Source organism: Eptesicus fuscus, chromosome 13 (assembly GCF_027574615.1).
Source record: "Eptesicus fuscus isolate TK198812 chromosome 13, DD_ASM_mEF_20220401, whole genome shotgun sequence".
NCBI classification, from domain to species: domain Eukaryota; kingdom Metazoa; phylum Chordata; class Mammalia; order Chiroptera; family Vespertilionidae; genus Eptesicus; species Eptesicus fuscus.
In genome coordinates, this window is record NC_072485.1 from 43,379,382 (window position 1) to 43,401,163 (window position 21,782).

Below are 21,782 nucleotides of genomic sequence, written 5' to 3' on the forward strand. Positions count from 1 at the left end.
TAAAGGGGAAAAAAACATTTTACTGAATAAAATTCAAATGTTTCACTACATTTTCAAAGAAAACCACTTCTTCATCCTGCTTCGAATCTGCTGTGTCTTGACACTGTAGATGATTGGATTCATCAGGGGTGGAAAGAGAATATAAATGTTGCCCATAAGAACATGAACCAAAGGCGAGAGGTGCTTCCCAAAGCGGTGAACCATGGTGAGACCAATGATGGGAATATAGAAAACCAGGACAGCACAGAGGTGGGAAACACAGGTCTGCAAAGACTTGAGCCTCTCTTCCCGAGATGCAATTGCCAGCACTGTATACAAGATGAAAACATAGGAGATGAGAATAAGGACAGCATCCAACAGCAGGGTACAGATCACCAGAGCCAGAGCATAGAAGCTGTTGAAGCGGATGTCAGAACAGGCTAGCCTGAGCAGGTCCTGGTGCAAGCAGAAAGAGTGGGAGAGGACATGAGGGCGGCAGTAATGGAAGAACTTCAGACGAATGATGCCAGGAAGAATGGACACAGCGCTTCTCAGGACAATGGTCGCCATGAACTGAATGACTCTACTATTAGTCAGGATGGATGTGTATCTCAGAGGAATGCAGATTGCAGTAAAGCGATCAAAAGCCATGGCAAGAAGGACTCCAGACTCTGTGCAGGAGAGACTATGGACAAAATAAGTCTGTGCAATGCAGGCATCCAGGCTGATTTCCTGGCTGAGCCCCCACAGGATCCCCAGCACTGTGTGCACTGTGGACAGCCCAATGCACAGGTCAGTGAGGGCCAGCAAGGCCAGGAAGTAGAACATGGGCTCATGTAGGCTTGGTTCAGTCCGAATCACATGCAGCACCAGACAGTTTCCCAGGAAAACCATAGCATAGATGGAGGAGAAGGGAATTGAAAACCAGGGATAGTACTGGTCCAGGCCAGGAAACCCTGTAAGAATGAATACAGAGGAATTGGTAGTAGACGCAGACATGAATATTTGAAGGTAATTTTCAGGATAAGAAAAGTATTTAATCACAGTTTTGTTTCAACCATCTGCTGTCGTTGAGAAAAGTCCGATAACACAGCCCCTCAGAGTTTAGCACAGGTAAAGCTTACTGTAGAATTCCAGGGTCACTGAATTCATTGGAATAAGCTACGATGATTTCACAGGGAATCTCCTTAGTATTCAGTCTCAGAGGTTATAGAAGCAAGTCAATGTCCTGACCATTTTAAGCAAGTAAGTTCCTTAACTTCATTCACTTTTAGTATTTCTGAGCCACTGTCACCATACATAGCAGGTGACAGTGTCAGCTAGGGCTGCTGCTCTGCAACAACTAAGTTAGCCTCACGAATGCTTTCTTCCTTACCAGTCTTTATGGCACAGGGAGTCAGAGGCTCAGATTTATGAGGAGGAGTGAAGAGCGTTGTGAGCCAGGTGAACCCAGGCTCCTGGGAGACCACTATTCCCTCGTGGTGGATGATGCATGTGCCGCATTCTCCTGGGAAGATTTTCCTGCAGTGAGGATAGAAAACTTTTCTAATAGAGCAGGCCCAAGGTCCTAACAACAGCAAAATATGATTTCAAGAGTCACAATCTACCTTCAACCCTCTATATCTATGGTATCTATAAGTATAACATATATATCATCAAACTAAATTATATAAAGAAAATGTATCCCAATGGAAGACATTTGGGGGGTTGCTTATTCATTTATGTAGTCACTTATCCTATATAATAAAGATGTAATATGCAAATTAACCCTCATACCCTCACAAGATGGTTGCCTACAACCAGGCTGGCAGGGAGTTAGTGAGGGACAATCAAATGACTGAACAGCAGGCTGTATGGAGTGACCAGGCCAGTTGAGGGGCTGTGAGGGGCAACCAGGCTTGCAGGGGGGGCTTTTGGGGGCTACCAGGCTGGCACAGAGGGCAGTGAGGGTTGACTAGGCTGGCAGGTTGGGTAGTTAGGGGCAATCAGGCCAGCACGCGGAGGCAGTGAGGGGCGATCAGGCTGGTGGAGGTGGGGGTAGTTAGGAGCAACCAGGCAGGCAGGAGGGTGAGTGATTAGGAGCCAGCAATCCAGGATTGTGAGAGGGGTGTCTGACTGCCAGTTTAGGCCCCATCCCACAGGGGATCCGGCCTAAACTGACAGTAAGACATTTTCCAAGGGGTCCTGGATTGGAGAGGGTGCAGGCTGGGCTGAGGGAATCCCCCTCCCCCATGCATGAATTTCATGCACCGGGCCTCTAGTTTTTTCATAAGCCCTGTGTACAATACCAACATAGAAACATTAAAAAGTTTATAATGTCTCTATTCTTTTGAAACTTACAATCAAGTATGGAATATAATAAAATATAAAGATACAAATAAATACATAAAAATATTCTAACAATATTACAGTAACAATAAACATTTTAAAAGACTTATAATAATTCAGCTAAGTGCCAAAATTAGAATATTAAATATCTGATTTGAGGAATGGCATAAAAAAGATTTGAATGAAAAGGTTTGGGAAATGATCTGGGGAATCCACAATATTATAATGCAGGATAGTTGTGGTTTTTTTTTCCACCACCACTAAAACTACACTGAAAATATTTGACCAAATTACCATTCTCTTTTTGTGTCCATTTACTGGGTTTTCTCTATGAGAATAAGCTCTCTCTCCTCTACTATTTCTCTGTAGTTCAATGTCTTCTCATTTTCTCAGTGTCTTCTAATCTTTATGTTCCCTAATGACCTATTCTTGTCATGGGTCCTCTTTATTTCTATAGAAAAAAAAAGTGACTTTGTTTTTTTACTCTCCAGGACCTTAAACATAATACTTTCTAGTAAATGAACCTAATGTTGAATTATAGAATTTGTATTGGCCTTTTAAAAAAATTAAATTCTCTACATAAATGCCTAGGAGGTGTTTTGCACTCCTGCTACTAGAGGTAGTTTTGTCTAGAGGGCTGGGTTGAGAAGTGGAGAGAGAGGCCTTGCAAGTTTTACTTTGCAAAGTTATGTACATTAGGCAAGGATGGTACAAGGCATGTAGGGGAGAAGATATTAAACAAAGAACTTATATGCATACATGCATTACCCAAGGACACAGACAATAGGGTTGTGAAGGTCTGGAGCAGGGTGGGATCTGGGTGGAGGGGGGCAATGGGAAGGAAAATGGGGAGATATCTGTCATATTCTCAACAATAAAGACTTTTTTTTAAATAAAAAAAAAATTAAAGTACTTTTAAAGGTAAGTTAGTACTTTTTTACCATTTTAAATAGATATTTCTTATGTGCTTTCTTGTGACAAAAAGAAACAAAATAATTTTTGTTTAAAACACAATGCTGAACCATCAGTGAGGTTGCCATAGTCATGATCCAAAGATGGAGTAAAAATTCCTGGAACACACATGCTTTTTCACATGTTCAAAGGGCTTCATATCTGCTTCTTCAAGAGATTCTTCACACAAAGGCCTTCATCCTTGCCTGCACATCTGGGATCTTTTAAAAATAGATTCCTAGGCCCTGCCCCCAACTGGTTGAATTAGAATTTTCTGGGGATGAGTCCCAGGAACCTGCATTTATAACTCCCCAAGTTATTCTAAACTTATTTATTTATTTATTTATCTATTTATTTATTTATTTATCTCAATTTCTCCAACCCCCACCTAGCCCTACCCCTGACATCTGTCAGCCTGCTCTCTATCTATGAGTCTGTTACCATTTTGCTTGTTAGTTCATTTTGTTCATTAGACACTACATATGAGTGAAATCATATGGTACTTGTCTTCCTCTGAATGGCTTATTTCACTTAGCACAATGTTCTCCTGGTCTTAATGTGAAACCCAACAATCAAAATCGTGTTTATTATTTAATATCAATTTTACATGTAATTTTACCACATAAAAACCTTCAAAAGTTTAACTTTTGTCCCAGAATAATGTCTAGAAGTCAACAATTCTACCACCTCTCTTGTGTCCATCCCTCTTCATTCTATTTGTATCCTGAACTCTACCTATTTTAAATGCTAGTTTCTTCAATTCCTAAAGTTGTCATTGGACTAAGCCCTTATTATTCTTTTCTTTAACAGAAAGTATTTTCCTCTTACCTGGTTGGCAAGGTTCTCACTTCTCCAATATCTCTTTTACAGTTGAATAAAACTTAAACCTTTAACACATCTATAAACAACCCACTTTATTCTATTTGACTTTTTAAAGCTTGATTATTTTACAATACTGTTTGACCCAAGTGCCACAATGTTCGGGAGGCTGGGCATATCTCTTTTGCATGCCCATTTTGTCTATACAATTGAGCATACTTTCAAATAGTTGTTGAAGGAATAAGTGAATGGTTCTCTAGGACTCACATAGATGAAAATGTCCCTTCCTATATCTTTATGGTAGTTTTCAAGACATGTTGCTTAGCATGAACTATTGATGAATAAAAAGGTGGCTACTTTGAAGTACTAAATATTTTTATTATATTAAACATTCAGTGTGAATATATTCTGTAAAATGTTATCCTAATATATAAAAACTCAGGGTCTGTAATGACCAACTGAAGACTTGACCGAACACCAGAAGTCAGTCCTGCAGTCAGTGCTGGGTTGGTGTGGCAACCCAGCATTGAGTGCTGCTGGTGCCAGTGCGGGTGCAGCAAGCTACCACTGACTGCAGTGGGGGCTGTGGATTAGGCCTGGAGAGAGGCCCAAAGAGAGAGGCAGTGTCTGATCTGCAGCCTCCGTGGCATCTGTTGATCAGCTGTTGCCTGTCTCTTTCTCTCTGGGCTTTGCCAGCAGCCGTGCCTCTGTTTCTCTCTGGGCCTCTGTGGAGGCTGCTGATCAGCCTCACCTCTCTGATCAGGCCCGGAGATAGGCCTGGAGACATTGGACTGGCATAGAAAACGACCAATCAGTACCAAATCTGGGTGAACTGTTAGGAGCCAATAGCTGCCTAGAAGGTGGAGCTTTTGACACTGACTGGCATAGAAACTGACCAATCAGAACCAAATTAGCTAGCAGGGAAGGGCAGTTGGGGGTGAGATCAGTCTGGAAGGGGAGGGCAGTTAGGGGCGATTAGGCAGGCAGGCAGAGAGGTTAGGGGTGATTAGGCAGGCAGGCAGGCAGAGGGGTTAGGCGCAATCAGGCAGGCAGGCAGTTAGGGGCAATCAGGCAGGCAGGCAAGTGAGTGGCTAGGAGCCAGCAGTCCCAGATTGTGAGAGGGATGTCCTACTCCTGGTTTAGGCCCAATCCCTGTGGGGCAGTTGGACATCCTCCAAGGGGTCCCCAATTGGAGAGAATGCAGGCTGGACTGAGGGAAACACCACCCCCCCTCTGTGCACAAATTTCATGCACTGGGCCACTAGTAAAATATATTACTTTAAGTTTATACTTCATTTAAAGACCTGGGAGCATTAACAGTGTTGTTGTATTCTACTTTTTAGTGTTAATGATATCTCAGAGTCTATAGAAGAGTATGGGACTATCTGGCTATTTGACAGTTACTCTTTTACTTTTACTTTTTAAAAATTATCATTGGGTTTTTGGAAAATATCATAGCTATCAGACAGCTAGTTTTAGCCTACATCTCTCCCTATTATATTCTAAGCTGCTGCTTGTAATTGGTTGTAAAGAATCCAAAGAGCAAGTTTTTCTAATTTGAAAAAGTTGCCATTATTCTTTTTTTAAAAAAATATATTTTATTGACTTTTTACAGAGAGGAAGGGAGAGAGATAGAGAGTTAGAAACATCGATGAGAGAGATACATCGATCAGCTGCCTCCTGCACAGCCCCCACTGGGGATGTGCCCACAACCAATGTACATGCCCTTGACCGGAATCGAACCCGGGACCTTTCAGTCCGCAGGCCGACGCTCTATCCACTGAGCCAAACCGGTTTCGGCAATTATTCTTAATGGCAATAATAGAAGAAAATACATTTTATTCTCAAAATAATTATTTCATACACTGATGAGTACTGAGTTGCATTCAGGATGAATAAGTCATTAGAAGTTTGGCTTTCAACTAGTGGCAAATTAACATAGATTTTTTTTTTTCATTCCTTACTTGGTGACTCTGGCCAATGATTAGAGATTCAAATAGCAGAATAGTTGCCCTACTATATATTTAAACAAATGTTTATTTAAATATAGTTGGTATATAATATTATAATGGTTATATTATGTACATGATAGTAATTTGGTATTATTATACTTTAGAATGTGACCTGTCACTATGCAAACTTATCACAATATTATTGACGATAGGCATTTCCCTTCCCCTTTTTCACCCATCATTTTTCTATGTAAAAAGAAAGAATAGCAAAAACTTTGGGTGCTCTGCATGACAATCCAGAAGCATTTTGAAGATAATATCTTTATGTTTTTATATCTTACAATCCCTCTCCACATGAACATTTTAAATTGCTACAAAATTTTTCTGAGAACCATTTTTTTTTTTTTTGTAAAATATAATACTACTAGGGGCCTGGTGCACGAAATTCATGCACTGGGGAGGGGTCCCTCAGCCCAGCCTGCCCCTCTCACATACTGGGAGCCCTCAGGGGATGTCCTATGGATGACTTAATCCTGCTCCCCATTGGGAGTGGACCTAAGCCGCAGTCTGGCCTCCCTTTGCTTGAGGCGACCAGGCTGATCAGGTATCTGTTACATGAAGTTGACATTTAACTGAGAATTCAAACATACCAAGTGTGTTATTGATAAAGGAAGAGCATGTAATGGGAATAGAATCACAATTGTTTAACCATTATTCACCTTACTAACTATAGATAAGAGGATTTCTTATGTAGCCTGGGAAATTGTGAAGGATTCAGTGTGGAAAAGGAAAACAGAGTTGTAAACATAAATCAACCTTGAAGTCTATCACTGGTGGCTCCACTACTCAGAAAGAAGATACATTTTGAGAGCAGACCAAGGACAGGAAATGCCTGAAGGGAAACAAACCCATGAGAGCTAATCTACAAAGACAATGATAGAAGGCAGACCTTGGGTACCCAGTAACTATATTTTTTCACACCTTCTAACTCTATGAGATAGCTTGTTTAAAATTAAATCTCCGAGTGGTATTTTCAGGGTGTTATACCATTGCTCTCTCAGATTATCTGCTATCCTATCTAATAAAAGAGTAATATGCAAATTGACTGTTCCTCCCCTATACCCACAAGTCATGTCCACCAGCCAATCAGGAGCGAGTATGAAAATTAACCCAACCAAGATGGCTGCAGCCACTGAGCTAGCAGGAGGCTTGGGTTTCCCCGACAATGGAGGAAGCCAAACTTCCCTCACACCCTGGCCAGCCCTGGCCTCCACTCAAGGCTACAAAGTTTCAATTATAGAAGATAAATAAATTCCAACAAAAATGGCTGCAGCCACGGAGTGAGCAGGAGGCTTGGGTTTCCCTGGCGATGGAGGAAGCCAAGCTTCCTGGCTGGCCCAGACCTCTGCTCAAGGCTACAAAGTTTCAATTATAGAAGATAAATAAATCCCAACAAAAATGGCTGTGGCCACGGAGCAAGCAGGAGGCTTGGCTCTGCTAAAGGCTACAAAATTTCAATTATAGAAGATAAAGAAATCCCAGATACCAGGGCCTCGGTTTGGGTTGCTGGGGGGGCATGGCCAACCTGCAAACCACCACAGGCCCCTCATCCAAGCCACCCCACACCCCAAGGGAACCCCCACACTGATCCGGGACACCCTTCAGGGCAAACCAGCTGGCCCCCACCCCATGCACCAGGCCTCTATCTTATCTAATAAAAGAAAAATATGCAAATTGACCATCACTCCAACACACAAGATGGCTTCCCCCATGTGGTCAAAGATGGCTGCCCCCATGTGGACACAAGATGGCCAGCAGGGGAGGGCAATTGGGAGGGATCAGGCCTGCAGGGGAGGGCAGTTGGGGGTGATCAAGCCTGCAGGGAAGGGAAGTTGGGGGGCGGGCAGGCCTGCAGGGGAAGGCAGTTTGGGGTGACCCAGGCCTGCAGGGAAGGGCAGTGGGGGGGGGTACCAGATCAACAGGGGAGAGCAGTTAGGGGCAATGAGGCTGGCAGGGGAGGGCAGTTAGGGGTGACTGGGTCAGCAGGGGAGGGCAGTTGGGGGGACCAGGCTGGCAGGGGAGGGCAGTTGGGGGGACCAGGCTGGCAGGGGAGGGCAGTTAGGCTGGCAGGGGAGGGCAGTTAGGGGCAATCGGGCCGGCAGAGGAGCAGTTAGGCATCAATCAGCTGGCAGGGGAGTGGTTAGGGGTGATCAGGCTGGCAAGCAGAAATGGTTAGGGGCAATCAGGAAGGCAGCCAGGCAAGCAGTTGGGAGCCAGCAGTCCTGGATTGTGAGAGGGATGTCCAACTGTCCTACCAGGATCGGGCCTAAACAGGCAGTCAGACAACTCTCGAGGGGTCCCAGATTGGAGAGGGTGCAAGCTGGGCTGAGGTACTCAGCCCTCGTGCAAGAATTTCGTGCACTGGGCCTCTAGTCCTATCTAATAATAGAGTAACATGTAAATTACCATCACTCTTCTACGCCCACGATTGGGCGGCGGGAGGCAGGGGGGCGGGACTCAGGGTGGCCTATCCGGCCATTGAGAGGCACGGATCCGCTGTCACTGAGGGGGGCTACCCTGCTGTTGAAAGGCGCCTGCCGCGGACACCCAGCTGCGCCTCTCAACAGCAGGGTAGCCAGGTGTCCACGGCAGCCCCAGTCAGCGGCGGTTGAGAGGCGCAGGGGGCGGGAGTCCCACCCCCTGCGCCTCTCAACAGCAGGGTAGCCCCCCTCAGCGGCCGCGGACCATCAAAAGCATGGGAGCTGAGTGCCTGTCTGCTCCGGCACCAGGCCTTTCAGAAGCCTCCGCTGAGCCGGAGGCTTCTGAAAGGCCTGGTGCACCAACGGACAGGCACCCAGCTCCACCGCGATAAGCGAAAGCATGTAGGGGACCCTACACGTGCATGATTCAATCATGCACTGGGCCTCTAGTATTTATATAAGTGTGTACTTAAGAGAAGTAGATTTACCAGTGTGTTTCTAGTCTCCCCTAATTATACATTCTATTGCTCATCTCTTTTGTGGCAGTATGTTTGGAGAAGGTTTTAAGGAAACTACTCCTCCCAATTGCTCCAAAATGGTACCTTAGAGCACAGGTCCTCTTTTGTCTCTGTAGATATTCAGTGCATACATAGGGCTTTACCACAAAACTGATTGTTACCCTCCCTGAATAAGTGGCTGTTTTTCCTTTCCTTTCCAAGCCCCACAATAGTGACTCACGCTTGAGTACCAGGCTGAGACTGTGTCTCTACTCCATAAGAGTTCAATGGCAGGGAGTTCACAGTGGAGAGTAATTTTATAGCAACCTGGCCAATGCCCCAAATATCTTTTCCTTGGGGAACACAGAAGGTTCCCTTCAGGGCTTAGGGATTGTCATCACCAAACATGTTTAGCAATGGGCTGTGGAGAGACTCTTTTGTAACAGAAAATGTTGGCACCACCCAAGTGTAAATATTCATATTGCCAAGGCAAGCTTAAAGTGTACGGAAAAAATGCATCCTTTAAGAGTTCTCTCATCTTGGTTGCTAGATATGATCCCTTAGACAGAACTAAAATGAGGCACAATACTATGATCTGGGTATTAGAACAAATGTATGGGGCTGTGAAGGGCTTTTCAGGCAGTGAGCCATGATAAACTAAAGCACAGATACTAGAAACAGCAAGACTAGGAGTGTTTTTGTGTTACTGGAAATCAATAAAAGCAACAATGAATAATAGAAATATGAGAGAGGAGAACTTTATGTGCCATGCTAAGAAATTTCAACCTTCCTTTAAGTGGCATCATATAGTATTTTTCCTTCTGTGTCTTGCATAATGTCCAGATTTTTCCATGTTGTCACAAATGGCAGGGTTTCCTTCTTTATAAGGATTAATAATATTTAATTGTATGCATGTACCACAGTTTCCTTGTCTATTTGTTCATTGATGGACATATACTGTATATTGTTTCCATGTATTGTTTAGTATGAATGATACTATAATGAATGTAGGAGTGCAGATATCTCCTTGAGATATTAATTTTAATTTCTGGGACTATTTTCTCAGAAGTAGGGTTGCTGGATCATATGATAGTTCTCTTTTTAATTTTTGAGGAGTAACCATACCGTTTTCCATAGTGTAGGCGCTGATTTTCATTCCCACCAACAGTACCTAAGGGTATCCTTCTTCCTACATCCTTGTTAAGACTTATTTTTTTTCTAATAGCCATCCTAATATGTGTGAGATGATATCTAATTGCGATTTTGATTTGAATTCCCTGATGATTAGTAATGTTCAACACCTTTTCATATGCTTAGTGGTAATTTATATGCTTTCTTTGGAAAAATGTCTATTCAAAATTCACCTTAAATTGAATTACTTAAGGAAGTTATGTCTTGAAAACCCCTGAACAATTACAGCTGGTGTTCAGTGGTTTACCCCATTTCCCATATCATCAAGGGGAGATTTTCAGCTTCTATTTTCTTATTTTTAAATCTTTCTCAATTTAGTAGAATTGGATTTCATTCTATAGCCACTATCTATATAGTCAGCCCTGGAACAAGTCAGAATAAGTGAATAGGGTTTTGATAATCTTGACTGAATTTAATCCTTCTAAAATGTTCCATTACTATCTTAATGAAAGAATTAATGAATAAGATGATAATCTTAGAAGTCATTACCCTCCTGCACATGCACACTTTTGGTCAAAGCAGACTTCCTCCAGGGTGAATGGGATATTCTATCTCATTTAGACACCAGTAAGTATCCAGGGATATCTGTGATCTGAAAATATGATAAAATAAAACAGGCATAAAAATATGAAGGGAAAAAAATACAGAATACAGAAAACTATGAGCCCTGGAGTGCATATATTGTGTGTGTGTGTGTGTGTGTGTGTGTGTGTGTGAGTGTGTGAGTTGAGGAGGGATGGGGGTGGGAGAGAAGGATTTGATTTAATTTCATTCCTGATTTCTTTCCTGAAACAACATTCTGTTACTTAATAATTTGGGCTGCATCCCTGTTCTTGTCATTCATGGCCTGTCCTTGTATAATTAAAATAATTTTTATGTGTTACTTTTGTTTTAACTATATTTTAATATTTGCAGCCAAAATTCTGAGGTAGTAGAACCATTCCCAGGCCATCCACAATATCTCTACGCTCTATAAGCTTAGATATGTTATAAATGGGAAACAAAGAAAGATGCATTTGTGACTCAGGCAAAGGAATGAAAGGGTAACTATTGTGAAATATCAACAGAGGTCTCTCCATAATAAACTAATGTGTTAAGGGAAAAGGCTTTCAGAACTTTATCCGTACTGGAGGAAAGAAATTCCTCTCATATCCAGCTTCCTCAATCTTCCTGTCTTATCTAAGTGGGAAAAGAGTTCCAGATTCAATACATTGAGCATGCTATAGTCAGAGAAAGAAGAAAAAGGAGGCTAGGGAGGTATTGGGGGGAGGAAAAATGAAACCACTGTAGAAATCTTTGTGAAGGCCAGAGCTCTGAGAAACAGACCCAGTAACATTTCAGGCCCTTCTAAGATTTAAATTAGAAGATTATTGTATGCTTCTCTCCTCCACATATCATGCCTTTGCACCAATCTAATAGGGTTCCAATATAATAAATAATAAATTACTTTTCAACTAAAATTGAACAAAAAGAGCTGACAAATACAGATTTTTTTTCCCTAAGGAAAAGTACAAGAGGTGAGTAGAAAACAAGGAACATATCTTCTCGTATCTATAGCTAAAGTAAACACAACCCAACTTCTAATCAGATTAACAAATATCCTCCTGCTAAAGGCACATTTACCTACTTCTTATTGCCCAATAAAACATGCCTTAATTTGAACAAAAATCATGAAGGAAAAATAAAATCATACTTCAAAGAGACAAAGTAATTTATCATAAAGAGAATAAGATACACTTCATAATATGTAACTATCAAATGGAGACATTAAATATCTATGAAAAATATGATAAGGGCTCTAATGTAAATAGTAAATGTGAAAATTACTGGTGGGCATTGTAAATAGAAAGAAACTATAAGAATCAAAAGGGCATGCTAGAAATGAAAACAACAGCAACACTGTAATAAAAATAAACAATGTCTTTTGATGAGTTCATCAGTAGACTAAAAAATAAACATAATAAAGAATAAATCAACTTGAAGGTCAGTCAATAGAAATTTCCCAAACTGAAATTAAGAGGGAAAAAAATTAAAAACACAGAATAGCACATCCAAGAACTATGAAACAATATATGTAATTTGAATACCAGAAAAAAAAAAAAAGAAGAAACAAATCAGAAGAAACATATGAACCGATAAAGGCTGAGAACTTCCATAATTAATGATTTAAACCAAACTATAGATCCAGTAATCCAATTCAACATCAAGAAAAAGTAGTACCAAAATAGAAGCATCTAGTCAAATCGTTAAACTGAAGAAACCAAAACCAAATACAATCTTGAAAGAATCCTTTGTTGTGGAGGGAACATTTACCAGTTGAAGAACAAAATGAGAATTATAGCAAAATCCTCCTCAGACATAAGGCAAGGAAGAGGAGATCAAAATGAAATATTTTAAATATTTAAAGAAAAAAATCACCAACTAGAATTTCATATCCAGTGAAGAAAATATTCTTCAGACCTTAATTAAGTGAGATAGGCAGATGCAGATTTTATCAAACAAACAAACAAACAAACAAACAAAAAAGAAAGACAAAAGGAAAAAAGCAATTCTCCTGCCTTCTTTCTAGAAAAGACTTAATGATCTTGAGGGTCTCTGATGCCAGCTCCATCTGACCGGAATAGGCGCAGCATCCTTAATCGGATCTGCTTGGTCTTAATGGTGTAAACCACGGGATTGAGCACCGGAGGTGTGAGAAAGTGGAGATAGGAGAGTAGTACACGACTGCATGGGGAAGCCCACCTCCCAAATCTGTGAATCATGGACAGACCAATCATAGGTGTGTAGAAAAGCAGCACAGAACAGATGTGGGAGACACACGTGTTGAGGGCTTTGAGGCGCTCTGCCTTGGAGGCAATGGACAGCACTGTGTGGAGGATCAGCACATAGGAGAGGACGATGAGCACGGCATCCACACCCAGCGTGGAGAGCACTACGAAGAGACCATAGGCGCTGTTGATGTGGGTGTCAGCACAGGCCAGCTTCATGACATCGGGGTGCAGGCAGTAGGAGTGGGAAAGCAGGCGATTGCGGCAGTAAGGCAGTTTCTTCAGCATGATGGGGGCTGGGATGTGGAGACCGATGCCGCGCACCATGATGGCCACGCCCAAGCTGGCAACGCGGGGACTCGTGAGGATGGTGCTATAGCGCAGGGGGTTGCTGATGGCCACAACACGGTCAAAGGCCATGGTCAGCAGCACAGAGGACTCCATGATGGAGAAAGTGTGGATGAAGAACAGCTGGGCCAAGCATACATCCAGTGCTACCTCCCTGAGACCCAGCATGTAGATGGTGAGCATGGAGGGCAGTGTGGAAGCAGATAGTCCTAGGTCAGTCACCGCCAGCATGGACAGGAAGTAGTACATGGGCTGGTGCAGGGAGGGCTCTGACCTCACCACCCACAGGATCAGGCTGTTCCCTGTCAAAGATGCCACATACATGGCACAAAGAGGGATGGAGAGCCAGGTGTGCACAGCTTCAAGGCCTGGGAGGCCTGTTAGGAAGAAGGAGGTGCCAGTGTAGTTGGAGTCTGACATGATGACCTGGAGGGGGAGAACTCCAAGCAGATGTGCATTCACAGGGCCTGGAATCAAAGAAGTTTTTTTAAATCAAAACCTGTTCTATAACCTAAGACATTAAGTTCCCCAAAATGTTACTCTGATAATCATGGCCTTTTAATCTTCCCAAGTCCTTCTTCCAGTTCATACATAAGGAGTCTTTTAAAAAAGATGTATTTGAATCATTAAAAGAAATCTTGCAAACATGTAATTCTGTCTCAGGAGCCACTCAACACAATTTAACCCCAAATGAGAGTTTGAAACAGCTCTTGAAAGGGACTAAGATAGACTTATTCCCCAGTCTACATTATAAATTTTTGGGAATGGACTCTAGCTCCAATATAGTTGGTGTGCCTGGTCTGGAACCAGAATCAAGGTTTCTCACTTCCTATAAGGTTCTCCTTCAAATGCCTTTGAATAGGTGCTTCTCCACTATGGTGAATATGAGAATTTTGCATAGAGGCATCTTTCATAATTAAAAGAATACAAAATAATTCCTCTTTTTATGTCAAGTACCTGTGTAAACACACAAATTCTTATCACACATATAATTTAAAATATAAAGCTATGGCAAAAATAAATTAGACATTTATATAAATACAACTCATTCTCTAATGTACCTGGTCATGTGGAACATTTAATACAATGATTCTTAACTTACAGAATATTGAACAGGTACTTTGAAACTTATGGATTACTCTTCAGTATTATTCTGATGAGAATGTAGAAACTAGAAAAAAGACATGTATTTGCTAATGAATCAGTACTTAGATGCACTGGAGAGAGTAGTCTCTAGAGAAATGCAATGAACTTTGGACAGATTTTTCTGTCTTCCTTGTGGTTTCACCCTTGAACTTTGGCCACTTTTCATGTCCTGTCATCTCAGCTACCTCCTTATATTTAATACATTTTTAATTCTCTGTTCCTTTTTTTCTTTTGAGAACACAATAAAGAAAACTCAATTTGAAAACTTTAAATCTTCCTTCCTAATTAAAAAACAGAAGAAGGAGATTTCTTGAATTTTCCAGAAATAGATAATATTGAAGAATAATAACAACAATAAGGACAACTTATTTTTGAAGAACCTTATTTAATAATATATTTGGAGGTGTTTTGTTTTGTTTTTAGAAAATGACTTTTTTCTTTATTTTGTCATCTTTCCTTTTATATGTCTTGTATAGTGCAATCCATTATTATTCTCTTTGTGAAGAGGAGGTCCACATAATAATGAATTCTGTCACCTTTTTTTCTGCAGGTAAACATGTGCAAGTGTAATTCATTACTGTTGCAATTCATTACCGTTGTATTTCATGTAAAGCACTTTACAAAACAATTTCACTTAGATCATTTTAAAGTCTCTTAACCCTTAGAGATTGGCAGATCAGTGTTCCAGATTAATAAGATTAATTGTTAAGAACTCAAGTACATAACTTTGCTAAAGTCTCATAGATTATAAAAGGAGGGTCCAAGACTAGAAATAATTCTGACCCAGTGATTTTGTATTCTGGACATCATTGTTTGTAACTTAAGATAAATGTCAGCTATTAACCAACAGATTCAAGACACAAGCTTTATCCTTAAATCAAAGAAAACTATAAACACCCATGAATTTCTATTTTAAAAAATTTCCTATGTAATGGCCACTTCTGATTTTCCTCTTATTCTCTACTTCAATCCTTCCAGAATTAAGCAGTCCTAATCACTGTTCTAGATTCTGGTAATAGAACTATTAAAAAATTAACAATAAGATCCCCCAAATAAGGAGTCAATATTATTTAAAATATGTAAAAAAAATACAATGTAGAAAGAGAAAGCGGTGTTATTTTAGATTGAAAGTAAGTTATAGCTCTGTGAGGAGGGGGTAATGGAGAAAAAGCAAAACAGTAAGAAGGTTCAAGGTAGTTGGAAATTTGTAGGTGCATGGGTGAGTGAGTGAGTGATTGGTAGAGAATGTATAGAGATGCATCAGGAAAAATCTCAAGTATCAGCACCCAAATTAACTAGGAGATAGGTATCTATTATAGGTGGAATCATGATAGAAATAAGAAAGTTGTAAACAGAGACAACCTCTAGAGCTAACACAATCACTTAAGCAAACTGCATTGTACCTGACTAGAAGATTGGGGCTATTCTCTTCTGTGCTGAATATATATCTAGTGGCATCAGCAACTGAATCAGGATTCTGGAATTGAAGCCCAGCATTTGGCAATTTAACAAGCCCTCCAGGTGATTCTTTCATTAGGATTTATCAAATGATCTTACCACAGATAATTAAAGACCAATAAGCATATGGTAATGATAATAAACAAGGATACTGTTTTTCCTTATAATTTAGTGTACAAAGTAAAATATTTTAAAAAGGAACTTGTAAGTTAGCTAAATTCTGATGCTTTAGAAAATTGGACAAGCTGTATTATCCCTTCTACATATAAATTTATAAATTTTTATTCAGTTACTAATGGAGCAACTGGAAATAAGTTGAGGAAATGTTAAAAACACACACACACACACACACACACACACACACACACACACCATTGATTGGGAAGAACCATGCATTCAAATTAAGTGTCTGAATGCTCTTTGTGAATTCTCCATCTTACATTCACCCTACACTGTCACTATCTGTATTTTAATTTGAGAAAAAAATCTCACATTTCTTAACAAACTGAAAGATTTCTCACTTTACCCATCAATTTCAAATGCATATATATAATCACAATGAATATCCATAATGTAAGCAGAGTCAGAATTCCTGACTTTAGTTAACTTATCATTTGAGAAAATGGACCTATAAAAAGGTGTTTATATATGTGGACCCATTGCGATGTTTATATATGTGAAGAATATTGTTTTTGTACATATTACACTAAGTTGACTGTCTAGAAGAGGAAATTTCATGAGTATATGTGTGATTGTGTAATTTTTTTTCATTTTTCAATTTCTAAGGAACACTTGTTGAGTAAATGAACTTAGTGTTAAGAAGCAGAAGAATATAGGCAAGGCATCTGTTTTTGGTCCTGTCTTCAGCACAAAAACAGTGGGAAAAATACTTAGATGAAATTTGGGCTTAAGCAAGAGCTACTTTTCCAAAATTTCAAGAATACACTATGAGCTACTTCTTTATTAGAACTATTTATTTTGGCCTGTCAGCAGAATTTCCATCAGGTGTAAACCTGTGGCATTATAGTAAACAGAGTGGGACACCATGCTGAATTTCCCAACATGGAGTCTACTTTCTTTGGCAACAACATTAGGATTTCAGATCAAGAGTATTAAGAGCCAATATTCTGCCGTGATAGTAATATGAAATAATAAGAGAATGGGTTTCATGTTCACAAAATATTATCTAGAACTATATCCATATACTCACTGAAAATTGAAAATGGATAAATTTTACTAATTTTCATAGCATACCAATTTTATAGGTTTAATTGATGATAAAATAAGATAATGGATGAAAGACTTGGAGAGTTCCTAGTATTCTGCAAAGTACTTATAATGTAAATAATACTTGTTAATATTTGTCTTAAAGTCACTTACTATGACCAAAATATAAGGAGTTTTCTCAAAGATGATTCTTTAAAGATTTTGAAAGATTTGCAACTAATCTTGATTACCGTGGGTTTATCAATTCACATCATCATTCTGTTACCTTCCATCTTGCAAGAAGAAGCAGACTATCTTTTCAAACTGTCTTCACAAATGAGCAACTCCCTATATCATTCTGCTCCTCAAACTTTTCATCTCAGCTTGTCTACCTTGGAGAGGAATAGAATCATTTTCTTAGAGCCTCAGGTGCACCTCTATCAGTCTGTATTTAAAGCAAGGAGAAGTTTTGTGATAAGTAACCAGCCCATCATAATTGCCCATTTAATTGGTTTTATCTATTAGGCCAGCACATTTGAGGAATAATTCAGGAAACTCATCCAATAGATCTGAAGACCCCTTTTTCTTTCTCTAAATCTTTAATATACTGTACTTAACTCAAAACATATTATTAACACTATTTTTAAGTGCCCACTAACAAGGGGCAAATGGCTCTACCCCTTTCCTCTCTAAACCCTGTGTTATTGACTCACCCACAAGGAGAAAAGAGCTGAGAACATTTCTCGTCATCCTCCAGGTTACAATAGAGAGGAATTTGCAATGAAGAGTGATTTTACAGCCAATCAGCCAATTCTTGGATATTATTCCTTGATGAACACAACAGGTGCCATGGGCTTTGGGGCAGCAACTGCCTTTAACCATGTCACTGCCAAACAAGTTTTGCAATGGGCTATAAAGAAACTCCATTGTGATTGGAAATCCTTTAGCCCTGTCCAAGTCTGTCTCAGTTTCTGAGAGTACCCTTATATTGTGTTTAAAAAGTAATTGGTTGTTTGTGAGTGCAAGCTTCAATATCAGAAATACCTGAGTTGAAGATGGTCTCCACTGGTAATTATATCAGTTACACAAGCTCTTTAAGCCTCATTTTTAATATCTGTAATATATAATGGTACTACCATTGGGAGATTATAGATATATGTTTAACAATAAATGGCCCTGAAGTGAAAATGTGTGGGTTTGAATCTCAGCTCCATCACTTAATAGCTCTGAATGTCTGGGCATGTTATTTAACTTCTCATTGGCTCAGTTTCCTCATCAGTGAAATGGGCACCATGAAAGAAACTAATGCACATTATTGTGAGGATTAAATGAGGTACTCCATTAAAAACCTTATAACAGCTTGTCAATACTAAAGTAGTTATTATTATTTTATTATTATGAAAGACCTGAGTTGATGCTATTTAATATAATATATGTAAATATATCATTCCTGAAAAATCACACATTAAATATTTAATAAATTTTATTGTTATTATTATGTTCATATAAATGCAGCAAAATACCCTTTTTATTGTTGCAACAGAAATAATAAAAGTTCAATAAAATGAAAGACTTTCAACTTTGAGGATATAGCTCTGTAGTTTAATAGAAATCACAATTTTAGCTACAGCATTGAAAACCAAGGCAGGCACCTCATGTCCTACAAAAATAATGTTTTATAAAATTATTTTGTTTCACAATATAAATGGAAAACAAAACCAAACCCTGTTTGTTGTGGGCACACTTATTTGTTACACCCCTGAGTATGAATGAAAGAAAATAGGGAGGCCCCAGCCATAATGGATCTAGAACATATTCCAACAAATAACTCTAATTCTAGGCAAGATATATAAAATAGGCCAGACATTGAAAGACAGTGATAACATATTTCATCTTTCTGGTATCCACTTAAAACTCATCACTTTAAAGAAGTATCTCTTGAAATCTCACTGGTTAAGTAAACTTGAACTTCTTAGTGTCTTCCCTCTAAACTGTACTGTCAGCCATGGAAGCACCTGAAGACATATGTTTAAAGCCTATTTCACTGAATTATTTAAACTTTTCATACTAAGGAAGCAATATTCTATTTTGTTTTCTGTATACTTTAAATAGGAGGTGGCTCAGCAGAGGTAATAAATATAATCCAAATGAGTGACTATGTAGGGCAGAAATAAAATGTTGATAACATGTTTGTTTGTTTTTTTTGCCTTCCCTTCACAACATTGTAAATAACTTTATAATACAATCTGATACAAAATATTAGCACTTAAGTGAAATGCTTTCTTAACCTATTACTGGTTATGTTTTTAATAGAGCAATTCTATCAACAAAGTTAGCTGAAGCTTTAATCCAGAAAGGAAGACCATGACACAGTGAGCAATTCAATTTCTCTAGCTTTGATTTGTTTGTGCAAACCTAGTCTGTTCTCATAAAAATGGACTTTAAAAATTATTATCTAAAGTATGGAGGGAGCCTTAGCTGGTTTGGCTCAGTGGATAGAGTGTTGGCCTGCGTACTGAAGGGTCCCAGGTTTGATTCCAGCCAAGGGCACATGCCTGGGTTGCAGGCTCAATCCCCAGTAGCAGGGCGTGCAGGAGGCAGCCAATCAATGATTCTCTCATCACTGATGTTTCTATCTCTCTCTTCCTCTCTGACATCAACAAAAAATATATTTATTTTTAAAAAGTATGGAGGGAAAGTTGACTTATATATGGCATCCACCATTCAAGAACTACAGCATTTTGATGTAGTTTTTGAGGGCACATAGTATCTCATTTATGTATTAGAAAGTGAGGAGCAGGGCTTTCCCTTTATTCAAAGGGCTAGGTATAGTTAATATGCAAGTCAGAAGAAAAACATATTTTGATTTCACATACTTGCAAAACTTTCAGAAAGTACAATCAAGTAAGGCCCCTTTGAGCTTAATTTTGTGGGATTCTAGGTTTTTAGTTGAAAAAGATCTTAAATGTCATTAAATCCTACTCTTCTAATATAACTGATTTACATGTAACTGATACTCTCTCCAGAGGCTGTTAGTTTCCCCTAACCAGAGGTCTCTCAGGCTGACAGTGACATTTGCAGAATAAGAAACATTTTATCTGCTCTGATGGCTGGGGAAGCACCATAATATATTCAGTCATTAGTTTTTGAATAAGTAATTGATCAGCGGAGAGGTACATTCTACCTCCTATGTGGTATATCTTAATCAGCAGGTTGACTATCAGAACCAATATTTTGTCCTTTGAGCTCAAAGCTTTTTCAGGTGGAGCAGCTTCAGAATGCGTACCCGAATCTCTTTGGTTTTTATACTGTAGACAATTGGGTTGAGCATTGGAGGTACAAGAAAGTGCAGATAGGAGAGAAGCATGTATACCTGAACTGGTAGTTTCTTTTTCCCAAAGCGATGGATCATGGACAGGCTGACTAGTGGGGTATAAAAGAGAAGTACAGAACAGATATGGGAAATGCAGGTGTTGAAGGCTTTGAGTCGCCCAGCATTGGAAGCAATGCTTAATACTGTCTTCAAGATCAGCACATAGGAGAGGAGAATGAGCACAGCATCTGTCCCCAATGTGGAAAGCATGACGAAGAGCCCAAAGCCACTGTTCACAAGAGTGCTGGACCTGGCCAGCCTTACAACATCAGGGTGAACACAATAAGAATGAGACAGAGCATTCACAGGCTGGAACTGAAGTCTTCCAAGGAGTACAGGCAGGGGCAGATGAAGGGCAGCACTGCGGGTCACAATGGCCAGCCCAATGGCCCCAATGCGCTGGGTTGTGAGAATGGTGGCATAGCGTAAGGGCTCTCGGATAGCCACACAGCGGTCAAAAGCCATGGCCAACAGCACAGCTGACTCAATGACTGAGAAAGTGTGAATGAAGAAGAGTTGCACAAAGCAGGTTGCAGCTCCCACCTTCCTCTGGCCTAGGAGAAACACGGCTGCCATTGAAGGCAGTGTAGAAGCTGAAAGGCCCAAGTCAGCCACTGAAAGCATGGAAAGGAAGAGGTACATGGGTGTGTGAAGGCTGGGCACAGACTTGACAATGTACATTATGATGATGTTGCCCAGCAAAGAGAGACCATAGATAAGGCAGATAGGAATAGCTGTCCAGCAGTGAGCACTCTCTAGTCCTGGGAGATCCATCAGTACGAAGAAGAAGCTGCTGGCATTATTATTGCTAGGAATTTCCATAACTCTGGGAAGGACTTGCCTGGAAAAAGCATTGAGAAAGCAAAAAGTTATTCTTTCATAGCATTCTCCTACCATCTCATCACATTCTCCTACCATCTCATCACATTACTGTTAATGAATCGTAATATAAATAGCTGTGTTTTCCCATGGTCTTAGGCTCTACAGCAGCGGTTCTCAACCTGTGGGTCAGGACCCACAGGTTGAGAACCGCTAGCAGGGTTGCCTAAGACCATTGGAAAACACAGATATTTACATTACGATTCATAACAGTAACAAAATTACAGTTATGAAGTAGCAACGAAAATAATTGTATGGTTGGGGATCACCACAACATGAGGAACTGTATTAAAGGGTCATGGCATTAGAAAGGTTGAGAACCACTGTTCTAAAGGTATCTAGATAAGGATAATTGTGTTTAATGGCTGATTAGGAGTTAGAAAATAAAGTATAAGAATGTTAATACT

The 21,782-nt window shown here is 39.9% G+C and overlaps 3 protein-coding genes across 3 annotated transcripts; all 3 read right to left on the reverse strand.

Moving 5' to 3' along the window:
- Window positions 1-45: 45 nt before the first annotated feature.
- Window positions 46-984, reverse strand: LOC103304133 (olfactory receptor 51V1-like). The gene has a single exon (XM_008161069.3). It carries the CDS (start codon window positions 976-978, stop codon window positions 46-48), a length of 933 nt encoding a protein of 310 aa, XP_008159291.2. The 5' UTR covers window positions 979-984.
- An 11,789-nt stretch (window positions 985-12,773) lies between these two features.
- Window positions 12,774-13,733, reverse strand: LOC103304132 (olfactory receptor 51G2-like). Its single transcript, XM_008161068.2, has one exon. It carries the CDS (start codon window positions 13,731-13,733, stop codon window positions 12,774-12,776), a length of 960 nt encoding a protein of 319 aa, XP_008159290.2.
- A 6,637-nt stretch (window positions 13,734-20,370) lies between these two features.
- LOC103304131 (olfactory receptor 51G2-like) lies at window positions 20,371-21,318 on the reverse strand. The gene has a single exon (XM_008161066.2). It carries the CDS (start codon window positions 21,316-21,318, stop codon window positions 20,371-20,373), a length of 948 nt encoding a protein of 315 aa, XP_008159288.2.
- Between the last annotated feature and the right edge of the window lie 464 nt (window positions 21,319-21,782).